General features: G+C 33.5%; 1 protein-coding gene across 12 annotated transcripts in view; it reads left to right on the plus strand.

The window, feature by feature from the left end:
- LOC121410196 (dedicator of cytokinesis protein 3-like) overlaps positions 1 to 17,853 on the plus strand; it is a 117,943-nt gene that overhangs the window by 47,389 nt on the left and 52,701 nt on the right. For all 12 annotated transcript variants that reach the window (XM_041602119.1, XM_041602110.1, XM_041602111.1 and 9 more), the window contains 12 exons: positions 383 to 480; positions 1,466 to 1,591; positions 2,296 to 2,411; positions 3,226 to 3,397; positions 10,980 to 11,080; positions 11,676 to 11,847; positions 12,625 to 12,722; positions 15,109 to 15,192; positions 15,691 to 15,791; positions 16,172 to 16,303; positions 16,978 to 17,086; positions 17,547 to 17,742. In XM_041602119.1, the coding sequence (XP_041458053.1) occupies positions 383 to 480; positions 1,466 to 1,591; positions 2,296 to 2,411; positions 3,226 to 3,397; positions 10,980 to 11,080; positions 11,676 to 11,847; positions 12,625 to 12,722; positions 15,109 to 15,192; positions 15,691 to 15,791; positions 16,172 to 16,303; positions 16,978 to 17,086; positions 17,547 to 17,742 (1,505 nt within the window). The remainder of the gene's footprint in view (positions 1 to 382; positions 481 to 1,465; positions 1,592 to 2,295; positions 2,412 to 3,225; positions 3,398 to 10,979; positions 11,081 to 11,675; positions 11,848 to 12,624; positions 12,723 to 15,108; positions 15,193 to 15,690; positions 15,792 to 16,171; positions 16,304 to 16,977; positions 17,087 to 17,546; positions 17,743 to 17,853) is intronic.

Genomic DNA, 17,853 nt, shown 5'->3' on the forward strand with positions numbered 1-17,853 from the left:
TAAATGATCATACAAACTTTTGGCCGTATTCTAAACTTGGGCTTAATTTTAATGAACTCTGGTATGAGGTTGTGGTTTGTCTGTTGTGAAACAAATTTCTCATAGAACAGGTTGATTTAATTTGATCTTTTGACACACATATCATATATAATCATGTGGGAATGATTAATTATAAATCGTCTTAACCGTTAAAGGGTTGGGGAAAATAGTTATAATGAAAAACATACAATATAAACAAAATTTTTGGCTTCTCATAATTTAAGCATAGAGTTAAACCATGATGTAGGTTGATTTGGACTTTAGAATATGGGCCTTAAAATTTATTTGTATATACTATTGATTTATGAAAAATATTGATGATTGATTTTTATTTGAATTACAGTGTAGCAAATACAGCTGATGAGAAGGACTTTGCATCACTCCATGATCAAGTCATCAGGAATACAAGTAGAAAGGGCATGTCTGCATCTGGCAATATAGGTATATTGCTGCACTTATTAAGGCCCATTTCATTTAAACATTTCTGTTGCCACAATACAAATTTAGTTAATAATGTTTGGTGAATATGGATCCTCAAAATATGAAACAGGCATTGTGAATTGTCACCTGAATTAATTTGCAGTGAAAAGTTCTCAGACATTACTTCTGATCTTCTGATTTGATCTACAGAAATAATAGAATTATGGCTATTTTACCCTGAACCTTTTGATGGTATGTATTCACTTTAACACATAATATACATGTACAATCAGATCACATCTCCAATGCCGGAAGAGAAAACACCAGAGGAGGCTCCAAGACTGTTTAATTGTTGTTTTTCAAGGGATGGGTTGTAAGAAAAACACAGGATAGATCAGAACCTCCTGAAATATTCAAACACTCAAGAAAAAATGCAAAGTTTGTAGTATAATGTTGAAATATCTCAAATTGCTTTACTAGCTTACCATAATGAGGCACATTATGACCTTAATTGTGCTGAATTGACACTGTTTTCTAAGATTACATCATTAATGAGCCCATTGTTTATGTAAATCAATTAACACAATTGTGGACTCACTAATTAAAAACAGTTTTCTCATTAAAATTGTAATCTTTAGTGTTCTAATGTTAATGCATTTTTATCGGACTCTATCTCAATGTACATTGATTAAAACATAAAAGAATGCATGGTACTGTATCTGTATACACTTCGATTCAACCCCTCCTCCCCGATTCAAAACCACCTATATTAATTTGGGCAGATGAGTTTAGGCAGGATGACTTCAATCACCTCCTCATGTTTAGAATGAGGTACCCAAGTATCAATTTCTCAGCTAGGTGACTGAATTTTTATGAACTATTATGCTTTTATGTGTCTTTCTGATGCTGTAAGAGTGGGATGTTAACACACTGACAGGAATGTTCCATGAGTGAACCTTAATACAATGATATCATTCCTCAACCGGTATTATTGTTTATATTGTAGGTATCACTGTAAAGCTTCTGATGCTTCATGGTCATCTTGATAGCCTCAAGAAAGAGAAACATCTTCTATTCAACAAAGGTCACAGTGTTACTCATAAACTAGGATTCAGTGATATCATCATGCCAGGTAATATATCCATCAATGGATTCTGTGATACATTACTGTAGAAAAAGTAACAAGGGCTCTGTAACACATAGGTTTGTAAATAGCAATGACCAGTCTAGATCATTGTTCAAAGTACTGATCTTGAAGCAGTAAGTGTCATTCTTATATATATGCTATCCATTGCAAACATTTTGTGTTGTAAAGCCAAGCTATCAGTTTCAAATTAACCAAAAACTTGAACCAAATGAGAAGGTGCTATGATATATGAAATAAGTATCTGTGTTGTCATAAGATACTGTGCATGAGAACACGATCATGGCCTTTCTAGTCATTAATCATTGTTTAAGTGGTTCTTTAATATTGCATGCTTCCTTGATTCTTTTTGTATTTTAATTGAGATGACAAAGGCATAAACACAATGCTAGTGATTGTTAGTTTCTTAAAGTACATGTATGGAACCAAAACTTAAGAGGATATGAAAGTGACTGATTGCCAAAAATTGAAACTATGGATGTCGGTAATGACATCTTGAAAGCAATTAGTATTTGATTGAAATTAATGTAACTGACACGACCCTATTCATCGAGGGTACAATAGCATAGTCATTGACCAAACTGGGAGAAAAAAAGATGGTTGGCAAATCATAGTTATGAAATATTTGAAAAGAATATTCATATTTAGAAGGGAAATAGTACTGCATTTATATTTGTATTTTACTTTTGTAGGTGACTTGCGGAATGATCTCTTCATTGCATTAGAGAGAGGAGAATTTTATGATAAGAATGCTGGCAAAAACATCGAGGTGACCATGTGTACATTGGATGAAAAATGGAAAATGATTGTAAGTCTATTTCTGGAGCATGGGCCATCTGTCCATTTACCCCAGTTTCCTTCTCATGATATCCATTAAATGGATTAACTTCAAACATGATCCAAGGATTTGCAATGATTTAATTTTGGGGGGCCGGGGGTATCAAGGTCCAAGTTCAAAGGAAACAGTGGTCATATACCAAGATAGGTAAAGATATGTCATGCTTGCGATAAATGAAGAACTGTTTGATGGATCAACTTCAAACCAAATACTTGTATGCATATTGAAGGGAAGGTGAGTGTTTTAGATATTAGAGTAATGAGGTCAAAGGTCTCCTACCTAAAAATATTTTTCAGTGAGAACTAAAGAATTGTTTAAAGGACCAATTTTTAAAATGATGCATGTGTGCATTTATTAGTGATGATGATCAGACAAGGTTCTGGGGCCATGAGGTCACAATTCAAAGTGGTATTTTACATACAATGAAATAGCTCTCAAAAAAACTCAAGAAGTGTTTTTGAGGTCATCTTAAAACTTGGCTTTTGTATGTTTATTGACATGATAGTGATTCAGTGATCTGCAGAAGTATACCAGTTTGAGAACATGTACATGTATATATCCTAGTGTAAGATTACCAAAGTAAAAAGGATGCAATATGTTGAATTATGGTTAAATATCAGTGAATTAGAATTTATTTAAATGAGTTAGATGTAGGATTATTGAGTTTATTGACGAGGCCAATTTTAAAAAGTAGAATGCTCTCTTTTTTTGTTAGATAGACTTTAATGTTTATTTTACCTGAGTCACACTTTGAAAAGTGGAATCCATTCTTTATATTTTCTAGTCTTGCATATGCCTTGTAGACGATGAAGCAGCTGAAACTGAATATAGATCAGTGGTGTATGTTCATAATCAAACCCCTCGCTGGAATGAACTCCTAAGGCTCAATGTTCCTATGGACAGCTTCAAAGATACACACATTCGCTTTGAGTTCAGACACTGCTCAAAAGATAGTAGTAAGTATCCTAAATATTTACATTAAAATAAGTCATTCCTACTCATTTAAGGAGTATTTTTCACCCTTTTGAATCCTACTTAAGCATGTTTGACGGCATTACAGGTTTTTTTTTAATTATAAATAATGAGAATAACTGACAAATAGATTGAAGTGACATAAGAAATCATCCTGCAATGACCCCATTGTAATTGGGCTATTTTGGACGAGGTGGGTGTTTCATAAAGCTGTTTGTAACTTAAGAGTGAATTTAACGACTGTTGAACCTTTCTAATGTGCTAGATAATCACCAATGAACATTTAATGGTAAATATAATTTCCCACAAGAATCACCAGTCATACTTAAATTCACACTCAACTTACAAAAAAGCTTTATGAAATGGCCCAATATATCAGCTGCTGATTGTATGACTACCATGAAACTGTGCATGCATGTAGAGCCAGATGTGAATTACAAGACTAGTAAAATGTTTAAAAAATCAATTGTTTCTTATGCATATAAGTGCATGAAACTTGCGCTTAATGTTTTTTTTTTATTTTGTTTCTAATTCATTTTAGATAGCTAGTAGTATAATTTTGCAGTTTTTGACAAATAAATACAAAAGAAATTGCCACAAACCCAGAATGTCATTAATTTCTTATTTGTTTTATATTTTGTGAATTTTTTTTATATTTCCTAGATATCTTTTCAAAACTTTTTTAATATTTTAAAGTTTATATTTATTTTCTTAATTTTGTAGCATAACAAGAACAGTAGTCATACAGTATCAAAATGTTGTGCTACATTGAAGAACAATAATAAAGAATGAATCATTAGTTCACTACAATTAAAAATGAATCAAATAATCAGAAAACAACTTATACAGAATCTTAACAACTTAAAGATACATGTAACTCTTGTGAATTTGATTTAACACAAATTACAAGAATAACAATGAGGACCATTTCGTATAATGATTAGGTGGTTTAATAACGTTTTATGTGGTCTTTTTCAATCTTATATGATTCCAAAAACCACCCTCATTACATTAGATCTTCTCATTTACCTAGCAAGTTTCCATAGATTTTATCAACTAAAGCTATTCTTTCATCTTTAGCAACCTTACAATCATAGAAAAGATGTAAAGGAGTTTCAACAGAAGTCTCACAAAAAGTTCAAGAGTCTGATTCCACTTTCTTAATTTTGAATAGTCTTTCATTTGTGTACATGATAGTATGTAAAGATTTAAACCGAAATACAAAAGTTGAACCGAAAGTTGAACTTCCGAAAGTTGAACTTCCATTGTATATTGAAATGGGATAAGGTAAATTTGAGATCACTTCTTTTCCTGTATATATTTTATTAAAAACAGAGGCTCACATACAGGTCTAATAATATATTTGCTGTCCAGATCAACGTGGATATTTCTAGTTTTCAATTTGTGTATTTCTGCTGCCTAAAGCTCTGAATGGTTTTGTTCACAATCTATTTTATCCAAAACAATTTGTAATACTGTTTGATAAAATATAATTCCTCATTTCTTCCTTACTATTGACACAATTGCCAAATATTTCATAAAATATTTACCTGATACTCCTTTTTGCTTCCAAAGTCAAGAGACTTAATCCTTCCCTGTTGATCAAACAAGTGATATAACAAAGACCTGCCTCATGTATTCCAAATGATTTCAGATGGCCCAAAGCAAAATTACTAATGAATATAGATTTTACCACCAAATCGTTTACAATAATGATCAAAATACAGCTTCCAATAATGATCAGATTCTTCATATTATCTCTGAATCCAATTGACCAGTTGTGCTTCTATCATGCATTTTAGTCTAGGGAATTTAAGACCTCCGTCAGCATAATCTGCAAATATTGTTTTTCTAGATATCTTTTCTGGATCAAACATCTTATCACCATTTGTAACAAAATCATCAGGTATTTCAATATTTGAAATTGTATACATAATTTTAGACGTGACAAAAGTTTTCAGCAGTTTAATTTTCCTGTCAAAGTCAACCCTCTATTTTTCTATCTCGAAAAAGTACATTGTATTTCATCCAGTTTATTATAAAAATACAGCTTAAAAACTTTCAGGTCATATAAAAATGAATGCCTCAAACTAATGCCTCTATAAGCCCATCGTATATCGCTTGTTTTTTCCCCCTCCTTTTTGCCTATCTTTCCCTATCCATATACTCTCTGTTTTTGTTTTATTCAAATGAAGACCAGGGGAGTGTTTCATCAACATTTTCATCCGACAAAATGTCAGATCTGACATCTTTCTCTCATGTTGATGGGCTGAGAGGTACTGTTACTATGGTAACTGTCGGATAAAATGGGACTTGTCGGATAAAACGTCCGACAAGTCCTTTCATGAAACGCCTCCCTGATATCTTTGAGAATTCTTCGAAGTCAGTGAAAACCATCTTCATTGATTTTAAGTTACTACAAAAGAAATTTATGTCATCAGCATAAGCAGTATACTTTATTTGACTTCCTTTAATTGAAAAGCCTGGATATTCTCATTATTATAAAGTCTTACAAGAAAGTTTTCTCATCTCATTATAAACAACAAAGGAGCAAGAGGATCTCGTTTTCTGACACCCCTAGACACTGAAAAATATACAGTGGTAATTCCATTCACCAATACACAGATTAAAATGTTCTAAATGATAGTATGAAGGATGGCCCAAAATTGAAAGCTACTAAGCAATTTAGTTTGAACCTATTATTATTATAAATAATATTCATTTGGCCATGATAAGAGCATACAAAAATTGTACAATGCAAAGACAAATATAAAATATGATACTGAATAATGAAATATAAATAAGAAAATATGAAAGAAAAGAAGAAGAGAGGATAGAAAATGGTTTTTCCATGGGCCAGGGCTTGCAAAAGTAAAATTCATTACTATTGCCCAGAAGCATGCGAGTCCTCATAGAAAAGCCAGTGAGAAAGTATTGCACATTCCAGTATATACAAAACCATGTAATTAAAATTCAATAAAAATACACATTCAACTGAATCAAATGATTTTGTTAGATCAAAGGCTACCATCATTCCTCTCAAGTTTTCTTCCTCCGTGCAATTTGGTAAATCTAATATCAATCTTATTCCTTCTTGTAAATATACCCCTAATATAAATTCAAAATTAAAAGAATCAACCATTTGTTTTAATATCAATTGCCAGAGTCATAAACTTCTATGGTTAAACCATCGTTTCCATGTGTTTTAGTCCTTGCCGTTTTTTAAATTTCTGCTCTAGCTCCAGAGCAAGTGATATCATTCACAGGAGTTAATTTCTTCATTTGTATTAAAGTTGTTTAGTATTACTCTCACATTTGTTTTCTTAAAAAAATCATCACCTAACAATTACAGTATCATTATTCTCAAATAACTTTTCATGAGATTTTTTATCAAAATGTTGTAATTCTGATTGTCTATAAATATGATGCGCATCTAAAATCAATCACTGCATGGCCCTTTTCCATAGACAAAAAATACTTGGTGCTCTTCCCCCCTTTGTTCATACCATGTACTCCTTGATCTTATTATTGCCCCTTCTGCAAAATAATCATATATTATTTTGTCCAGTAATGATTCATGTGTCGATTGGACCATAGGGTTATATCTTCTCCAATTATTTTTTTATTCTTGATAGGATTTCTGATTCTCCATATACCATTCAATCCAAAATGCATTTTCATTGAGCCACCTGCCCTATCAATATCATATTCTTGAATTAAGTTAAAATCTCCACCAATCATTAATATTTCTCCATGTGTAACATTTTCTTGTACTTTCAATTCGACCTTCCTCAAAAGATCCCCTTGGTCCTAATCTTTATTTTTTTGCATATTGAAAAAGCTTTTTTGGAATTCAACTTTTACCAATAATAAACGACCCATTGTATCTTTAACAATTTCTATTAATTTGATGTCTTTCTCAAAAAAGTACACACACCTCTGCTTTTGGAAGTTCCGTGACTAAAAATAATATCTTGTCTAGTTTGGTTTCTTCCATAACAATTCCTCATTTTCTGTAGAATGGATCTCCTGTAGAAGGATAATATCTTTATTTTCTCTAAGCATGTAATTAAAATAAAGTTTTCTTGCTTTGAAGTCCCCCAAACCATTAACTTCATTTCCATGATAGAAGTATGAAATTCTAGAAAGCATCACCAATGCAATACATTTAATGAATACTAAGTATTCGGGTTCATCAAACAAACAGTAGAAAAACACACAACAAAAGCTAAATCTACTATTATTCTTAGAAAAGACATGGCGTGCTACATCATGGTTTTACATTTTCCACTTGTTTTAAGAGAGCTCTCTTTTACATGATCACTTTTAAAAGTTTCTGCTGCGATAAGTTGTAAAGAAATAATAAGCATACCAAAAAAAAATTATTTAGTCCATGTCATTAACCACAGTGAATCTTTTTCACTAATGTCTTTTATATGGTAATTTATGAATTAACTCAAGTTCTTATTACAGAACCAACTTCCTTCTGTCAGAGATCTTTTTTTTTCTTTCTGGTTATTCCTGCATTTCTAGGTGATTATGTCTCTGATTGTTTTGTGCTCACTATATCTGAAACTACCTCTCCTTTCCACCTTTTCCATTGTTAAAAAAAAACATGTGCAGGGTATTTGAAGTATACCACACAATCTGCATTTTACTCTTTCACCTTCTCGTTTTATGGGAATCAGCTTCTTTCTTTGGTCTCAGATCTCGTGGGGAGCATTTCATTGACAAAGATCTGATGTTGTCCGTTGTGTTCATATGGTCTTCGTTTCAAGAATCTACAGGCGCTCGCTAGGATGATGCTTTTTGTAGAATGCTGATTAAAGCCTACAATAATCAGCCTTGGTCTAGAAGAGAAGTTTGACCACTATGGTGTGCCCTCTCTATGATTAGGTCTACCTCTGATTTGATCTGCGAGACTTGGCAAATGACTTACAGCCCTTGTTCTCCACACCCTCTGAATACCTTGAAAACAAGGGTTTCTCATCCCCCCTGGCTGCAAGGTCAATCACACGTTCATGCAACTTCTCCTTCAAATGTTCATGTAATTGTTCTGATTCAGTGTCAAAGTTCATTCCCTTTTGTTTCTCCTTCACTTCATTTATTTCTCTTTTATTTTTATCAATCTGAGTTATATATCTAATCTGTCTGCTATGTCATTGAACTTTGAGTTCATTTCATCAAATCTGTCCAGAAGCTTTGCTTATAGATCGTTGGTAGTGCGTGCCTGTATCTGGTCCCCATTGATTTCCTGATTCCTCTCTGCTAGTGCCCGCAGTTCGTCTTCTCTTACCGTTCCCCCGGCTTCTTGAGGGTGCGCCTCGCAGATATAGGCAAACGTTGACTGCTGGGTTTGTATTTAACCCTATCTAGGCCGGGGGGGCCTTGGAGGCCCCCCTTAACGAATCGCGCAATATTTTCGCCGCACGAATTTTTTTTACCGCGCCGCTCGCTGAATTTTTACTTTAAAGTCTTGCGCAACTTTTGAGACCAACTTTGCGTCACCCAGGTATGTGGTTCCGAAATTACGCAACATTATGTAAGTGCATGTCAGACCAAAAATTGCTCAAAAACGTGATTTCGTGTACAAAGTCAATGCAAATTGTGTTTTCAACCAAAATTCATAAATGTATGATTATTTTTAGTTTTGCTGGTCTAAATGTATTTATTTTATGCTTTTTATGATCACAGAAGAGTCACCAACAAATTTCATTGAAAAAAACAATAAAAAAACAAAAGGTCAAAAAACAAAGAAATTCATAAGATATTACAGAATACAATAAAATACATAAGAAAATTATTTGATATCGCAATTTTGTCATTTACACTTGCTAAGAACACCACAAAGAGTTTCTATACCAAAAATTAGTACATTTGGAGCTTTATTTAGGGAGTTAGAGGAAAAAGTATGATTTCGCATACTAATTACGCATAAATTAGCATAATCACTTAATAGCGATTCGCATGAAATAAATTACTATACAATCTTGTAGATTATGTCCCAGGCAACCCGCGTGCCAATTTTTGGCGCAATCGCACGGTCGACGGCCGAGATCTTGGGGGGGGGCCTGGGAGGCCCCCCTCCCCCCCCGGCCATATGAACTCCAAAAATACCCCGGCCTAGATAGGGTTAAACCTGGATGTCCAAATTTTCACTATGTCCATTTCGATTCTACCTGAATCTGATCCCGATGAGGTGAAGAATTATTGGATACTCCATGAAACATTGTTTTCTTTGTCTCTTTTTTCTGTGCACTCATTTTAATGAATTTTAGGAGCTTCCCTCGATGAATAAAAAAATAGATATTTAATAGAAGAGCGCCATCTTCAGAACCTTTTCTAAACTTTGTTTGTTTATCATCTTTGATCAACTTTGTTTGGAACCTTTTTTGATCATAAATAGTATGAATAAATCATTTTACACCAGCAAAAGTAAAATAATCATGTATTTATGATTTTTGGTATAAAACACAATTTGCATTGACTTTTTACACAGAATCATTTTTTTAAAAGCAATTTTGGGTCTGAGATGCAGTTACAAAATGTTGTATGATTTCAGAATTGCACAAACTCATGTAGCTTTGTGCTGAAGTAAGGACACTGTAACCATTATTTGTCAAGAGTAGGTGTCAGTTGTTATGTTGTGTATTCATTATGGTTAATATTTTCTGCTCAGCTTTGCATGACCTTTGAAGAATTGTGTCTGTGGTATTGAGTGATACATTGTCAATTGAAAGTGTGTAGAACTTGTGCAAGAATTTTATGTACTCTCAGTTTCAACCGAGAATGAATGCAGCAGTTCATTGTATCTCATATTTGGTCTATGTTTTTAATTATTGCTTTCAGTTTTTATACAGGCACTATCCTACAATATCTATAAATATTGCATTCTCTTTGAAAAGAAAAGAAAGAAAGAAAAAAATATCACTATGTCTACAGGTACCTTAACTTGCCACTATATCAAAAGCCAATTATATATACATGGTAAGTTAGTTGCATGAACATGTTTTCTCAATGAAGCTGTATGCTAACTATCTTTAAATGTCCATAACTGATTCATCATTAAAAGGTCAAGTCCACCCCTGAAAAATGTTGATTTGAATAAATAGAGAAAAATTAAACTTGCATAACTCTGAAAATTTCGTCAAATTTAGAGATGATGATGTCCCTCACTCATTATTCGTTTTGCTTTTTATTGTTTGAATACTACAATTTTTCATTTTTTTTATAGATATGACAATAATGACCAACTTGACTGAACCATATAGTATCAAATATTGCTAATTCCACATTGTCAGAGAGGAATTAATAGTTTCACTTGGCAATGAGGAGAAAATAAGAATATTTCATACAATAAAATACTAAAGAAAGAGTGAGCGGATGACGTCATCAGTCTCCTCATTTGCATTCCAACTAGGATGTCATAACTCTTAGTTTACATCCGATTTTGACAAAAATGTTCAGTATTATGCTTTTTCTCTTTTTATTCAAATTAACTATTTGTTGGCGTGGACTTGTCCTTTAAAGATCATTTAGCAATATTCTCTTTATTCTCATTAACAGAAAGGAGAGAAAAGCGTTTGTTTGCAATGGCTTTTATGCCACTCATGAAGAAAGATGGTACAGCTGTTGAAGACAGTACACACCATCTCTATGTCTATAAGGTAAATACCTATCCATCAAGATATTACTTGAATGACAATTTGTTTACACAAACTTGATCAAATGTTATAGAGAGTGTACTAAATGCTGGTTATTACTATTAATATATCACATTTTGCTTTCACTACAACCTTTTTTTATATATATATATTGGCTCACTGCCAAAGTCCAATTTAGTCCTATTCCTAGTATTGAAATGCTTCATTAAATGGTCATAAATCAATACATGTACTTAAACATTTGGACATCAGCCTGCACACACTGTAAATGTACATATATTGACTGTTGAGGGTGTGCAATATAACATTGTGTAATATAATGTTGCCTGAGTTGTATTTACAGGAAGTTATAGTTTAAAGAAATTACTTAAACTGTAGCTGATGAAAAGTATGATGAAACTAAAGGTGATTAAAAGTATGATCTTGCAAGTACAGTAGTACCACATGAAAAACAATGTAGCTTTATAATTACTAAATTTTGGATTTAGAGTATTAAGATTGCAAATCAATAGCGATAGAGATAGTTAATAAAAATCACCATTGCCTTTTTTTATATAGTGCTTAATCCATTGTTTTTTTGAAATTCTTTAATATACAGTGCACAGATCATCATGATTTCAGAGATCCTGCCCAATACCTTCGGCTGCCATATTGTTCAGCTGATATGGTTTCTAAGGGCAACGCAACAAGCAATGACATGTATGAACTTAACCAAAAAGACACATTCATTGTTAAGACAGTCATATGCTCAACAAAACTTGTGCAAAACAGTAAGTAATAATATAAATATGTCTTTTCCTTTGAATTTCTGATTCTTTTCATAACCTTTCATTTTTCACACACATATTTTTTTTGCTTTATTCATTTGTAAATTGCTTAGATATTATGGTTATTATGCACTTCCAATTAAGTAACTTATATTTTGAGATCTGACAATTTGCTTTAACGGATATTCTTTTGATTTGCTTTATATGGGGGGGGGGGTTTGAAGGCTTTTGATAATGTAAATTAAATACTTGTGAGAAAGGGTAGTCCGAAATATTGTGAATCTTAAAAATTCAATAGATGGAAATGGTGTTCTATCATGTTTTATCATGGTTTGGTGTTGTAGTCTCTTTGAATCACAGCTACGTCATATTTCTCTCAACTATATGTCGTAAATGGTAACTGCTAGGATAAGTTATTCCTTAAAGTGCATGTCTTCCAAGATGACCATCAGCCAGAGGTTAAATGAAGCAAGGCTGATAATGACAATAAGTACCTTGACTACTCAACTGAATGCTTGATAAATTACATGATTATTATGCTTTATGTTAGAAAATTGTTAACAGATTTTAAGAAAACAATATGTTTTCTCTTTTGATCATTTAATTTTCTAGTAATTATGTATATTATTATGTAGCAAAACTCATGGCAGAGATAAATATAACCTAGTGGTCTGATATGTATCATTAAACTCTGTTACATATGATATGTACGATTTGCTCTATTATAGCAAATAGATAATTTTAGGATTTTGTATCTTTTTATGTTTTTTTTTCTATCAGTAAACCTGCTTGGTTTGTTGAAGTGGAGGCAGCATCCTGATAGACTTCATGCTATCCTTGAGAAACTTAGCAGTGTCAGTGGTCAAGATATTGTCAGGGTCAGTCAACTATTTCTATCATAAGTGCATTTATTCTATTTGATAAATGTCAGTGGACAGTGGGCATCAGCAATGTTCTTTAAATAGTAAAGTTATTTCTTTGTATTTTCACTTTTTATGGCTTCAATCTAACGATATCTAACATCAATCGGCGAGCCGCCAGGCGAAAGTTAGAGCACGCTTACATAACGCGATAATTCCCCTCGTAAAATCTGAGGTCACCACGCACTCCTATTTGTGTAAGTTGAAAGTGAGTGTAATGAATGACGGGAGCTCCGTGCTCGCTTGTCTCTGGATCGTTTTTGTCTCACCTGCATAGCAGAGTGAGACTATAGGCGCCGCTTTTCCGACGGCGGCAGCGGTGGCGTCAACATCAAATCTTAACCTGAGGTTAAGTTTTTGAAATGACATCATAACTTAGAAAGTATATGGACCTAGTTCATGAAACTTGGCCATAAGGTTAATCAAGTATTACTGAACATCCTATTAGAGTTTCATGTCACATGACCAAGGTCAAAGGTCATTTAGGGTCAATGAACTTTGGACGAATTGGGGGTATCTGTTGAATTCCCATCATAACTTTGAAAGTTTATGGATCTGATTCATGAAACTTAGACATAATAGTAATCAAGCATCACTGAACATTTCGTGCAAGTTTCAGGTCTCATGATTAAGGTCAAAGGTCATTTAGGGTCAATGAACTTTGGCCGAATCGGGGGTATCTGTTGAATTACCATCATAACTTTGAAAGTTTATTGGTCTAGTTCGTTAAACTTGGACATTAGAGTAATCAAGTATCACTGAACATCCTGTGCGCGTTTCAGGTCACATGACCAAGGTCAAAGGTCAATGAACTTTGGCCGAATTGGGTGTATCTGTTGAATTACCATCATAACTTTGAAAGTTTATGGATCTGATTCATGAAACTTGTACATAAGAGTAATCAAGTATCACTGAACATCCTGTGCGAGTTTCAGGTCACAAGGTCAAAGGTTATGTAAGGTCAATGAACTTTGGCCATGTTGGGGTTTTTGTTGAATAACCATCATATCTCTGTAAGTTTATTGGTCTAGTTCATAAAAAGTGGACATATGAGTAACCATATATCACTGAACATCTTGCGCGAGTTAGAGTAGTATTCAAAGTCAGCACTGCTGCTATATTGAACCACGTGATGCAGGTGAGACGGCCAGAGGCATTCCACTTGTTCTTTATTTCCCTTCTTCCCTTCCTGTTTTTCTTCTTTCTTTCAAAGAATAAAAAAACATTTTTCTTATATTCGTTCTTTCTTTCCTCATCCTTTTTTCTTGCTTTATTTTCTCTCCCTTATGTTTTATTTCACACATCTTCCCTTCTTTTCATTTTCTTTCCTTTAATTCATTTCAAATAATGAATGAAACGTTTTTTTTCTTTTATTCTATCTTTCATCATTTTATTCTAACATTCCTTTTTTTTCTTTATTTTCTCCTTCATTTTCCCCTTCATTTTTTCTTTCTTTCCGTTCTCAATTTAACTCTTTTCTTTTGCCTCTTCATTCCCTCCTTCATTCTTTCGTTCACCTTCCAATTCTGTACATTTTTTCCCAAGTCAAACACCGTGTAGCCTCCTTTGTTGATCTTTTTTTTAAAGACCTGTCGAATTGCTCATGCAGCGTACTTTGTCGATTGTTCCGTATTTCTTTTTGTGAAATCTGGTCAAGCCTGCATTCAGCTGGTTCCAAAACCAGATTTTCGTCTTCGAAATCACGACTTTCGAAATCGTGAGCCGCCAAGTTTGCATAAAATTCGTGAAGCCGATGTGAAATGCATTATGGGTGAAAACGCTACTGCGCAAGCGCAAACCCGAGCTGTTGATCGCGTCGATCAACTTTCCTTATCTGATTTACGAGCGGCCTGTGCAATGCGCCGTGAGGGACCCTGCTGAGAGGGGATTAGCGGTGCCGCGCATGGGGCAAAGCATTTGGGAGAGTCAGATCTCCTTCTGTTAATATCTCTTTGTTTTAAGTTTGTCATTTTACTGCAGGCAAAATTTTCTGTTGTATGTTTCATGTGTATTTTGTCATGAAGGAAAGCTGATTCTTGTCATATACGATACAATAATACATACAGTAGGGGGCTTGTCAATTCTATCCTGTTATGATACCAGGTCTCAAAATGCAATGTAGCCATGGCGAACTATGTAATCTCATCATCTAATGATGTCATCTACAATAGTGTTACTACTTAGTTCTGATTTTGATATGATAACAAATTTGCTTTGGTAAACTTGATTGTTATCACACCATCAATAAATGGGAAATCAGTAATTAAATTCTTCTGGACATTTCTATATTTCTGAGTCTGAAACGGGCTGATTATGTTATATATTTTTTGCTTTGTAATTGTAGGTACTTCAAGATATCCTAGATGCACTGTTCTCCATTTTAGATGAGAGGAGTGACGAATATGGACGCCAGATATTTGAATGCCTAGTAAGTTAAAACAAAAACCATGTCTTTGAATTATTCTATCAAGATCTTTAAAACTTTCATCATGAACTTCAAAATTTTTATTTTGGAATTATTGTTTGGCTACCCTGTTGGTAGTATTGTCTACTAATGATAATTATGATGATGTTGTTGTTGTCAAAATGGTTCTACCAATTGTACCAGAACATCTGGGGCCTGTCTTACAGAGACTTGACATTGATCCGATCAATTGTTACTCTATGGAAATCCATCAGTGTCATAATTTTCTGCAAGAAATTTGCAAAATGTCCTTTGTAAACAAAGGAGAACACAGTAAACTGTCAAGAAATCGATGAATTTCTACATCATATCTAGAAAATTTGCAAACAAACATGCATTTTATATGTTGTCATTGCTGGCTTTCCATAGTTATGATTGATTGGATCAATCATAACTCTTTGTAAGATGGGGCCCTTGATGTATTTGATATTGCTTGATTCTATTTTAATTTTATGTTTGTAGGTTCATATCATCAGTGTACTTGGTGAGCAACGTTTCAAGTCTTTCACTACTGTCTTGGATACTTACATTGAGAATCACTTCGTTAGCACATTAGCCCATCAGTGAGTATCCTTATTCAATGAACAGGGGAACATTTCATATAGTTTCATGTAATTTTCAGTCATTGTATATTACAAGCTACTGAAATCCTTGCATCTGATTGGCTCAGAGCAAGTTTTGTTTCATGAAACACTCCCATGATCTATTACTGTCCATGCTGATTTATCGGTCTTCATGGCAGTCCCTTTATTATTTCATGAGTACTTACGTAACACATAATATAATTCATTATTTATAGTAATTAGCTGAATTTTTGTTTTATTTTACATACATCCTCAGAAATGTGATTTAAAGAACAGAGAAAGTTAATGAAATGCTTTTAAAACAATGAGTGTTCTTTTTAATATAAATGTTGCAATGAATTGATATATTTTACTTGTAGGTTCTTGGTACATTATCTAATGATGTACATTGACAAGGCATTGCAACAGAAGGATCATCACATAACAAACATGCTGGAAGGACTTCAATATCTCTTCAAGTTCATCTTCAGATCTCATATCCTCTACAAAATGTAAGTTAATCAGGCTGTCTGTTCTTAATAGATTTTGTGGTAAATTAGATACCCCAAAATTTGTCTTTGTTTTAACATAGCAGGAGTGCATTTCTAATGAACACAGTATGGCATGTCTGTTGACAATGGGAATTTTAATCTACAAAAACTGGATTTGAAATTAAGCTCATAGTTACAAGAAATATTAGTATAAAAGAATAAAAATGATTGAGAATATGATAAATCATCTGAGAAAGAGTCAACACCATTCTTAAATTCTTTCATTACCTGCAAACAACTCTATGAAACACAGTACATCAATAGTCCGTCAAATGTTGGTACATGTTTGTTCAATATACTATTGATCACTGGAAACTTAGTAGATGAAGTAAAAGTTAATTCACTTTGCTCAATAGTTGAGAAAGAAAAGAGATTTATTCTTAAATATTGTATCAAAACTAAGTAAAAATTATTTTTTGTGTGTCAGGAGGAAGCGCATTCAGACTGAATGAAATTCTGGCATGGACTAATTGATCCAAGTAAATAATGATGTCTTTATTAATACTTTATCAAAAGAGTGATCTTCTCAAGAAGTTTTAAACTAGAAAAGATGCTTTCCATAGACTCTTTACCCAGTGAGAACCTGCCCCTTCATCAAATAATGTTTTCAATATCCATATATGGTTTCAATGCAGGGCTACAGGTGATGTCCATGATGGTGATATGCAGGACTCTATCAGGAATCTATTCCAATCTATCAATTGTCTAATGCAGAGAGATGATGACAGACTAGAAAAACATCAGGTTAGTTTCTCTTCTATATTAACACTGAGCTCTTCATAGATACCAACTCCCATACAGTAACTAGCTGACATACTCCTCAGAGAGGAGTGAGTGTTTGTTACAGGCAATACATGTTGAATGTAATGACAGGGGTAATAACATTCTGTGAGTGCTAAGCTTCTCTGTCTCAGGCACCTTCTTGAATAACAGGATTATTAGCATTATTGTTTATACGAGGGTAGAGCATTTGTAAGGAAGCTTGGGCAGAAAACATTGGTAAATCATTGTGGCGAGGGTACTGTCATGTAAAGAGAAATACAGTTCGAATAAATCAGCATAGATGAGTTTGAAATCAATGATCTTGATCAAATGACATCTGTTTTTTACTACCTTTTCAATTTGGGGCTTTCTTACTTAACACTTCCTGAGTACAAAGGCTTGTATCCAACTGATTTTGTAATGATATATCTGTTTTCTCCAGCTTGTTGTGCTACGGAAGTTCAGTACCATTTGTAATGAGCTGATGGCTATGTCAATGTACACTGCACCTGAAGTGAGTCAGTTTACTGCAGACCTGTTGGTGTGTATACCACATACATTGAAGAGAATGAATGTTCTACAGAGCAAGTTAGAATGCATCAAAGAAGCTGTTAATAGCACACTCTTCCAGGAATCAAGTAAGTTATTCGTATGTGTTCTGGTGAAGAGAACACAGGGCAGCAATGATAAGAAAATGTAGCAATTCTCTTGATTTTTTAGAGTATTTTGTATGCTTGCTCAAATGCATA

The sequence above is a fragment of the Lytechinus variegatus genome, chromosome 3 (assembly GCF_018143015.1).
Source record: "Lytechinus variegatus isolate NC3 chromosome 3, Lvar_3.0, whole genome shotgun sequence".
Taxonomy (NCBI): domain Eukaryota; kingdom Metazoa; phylum Echinodermata; class Echinoidea; order Temnopleuroida; family Toxopneustidae; genus Lytechinus; species Lytechinus variegatus.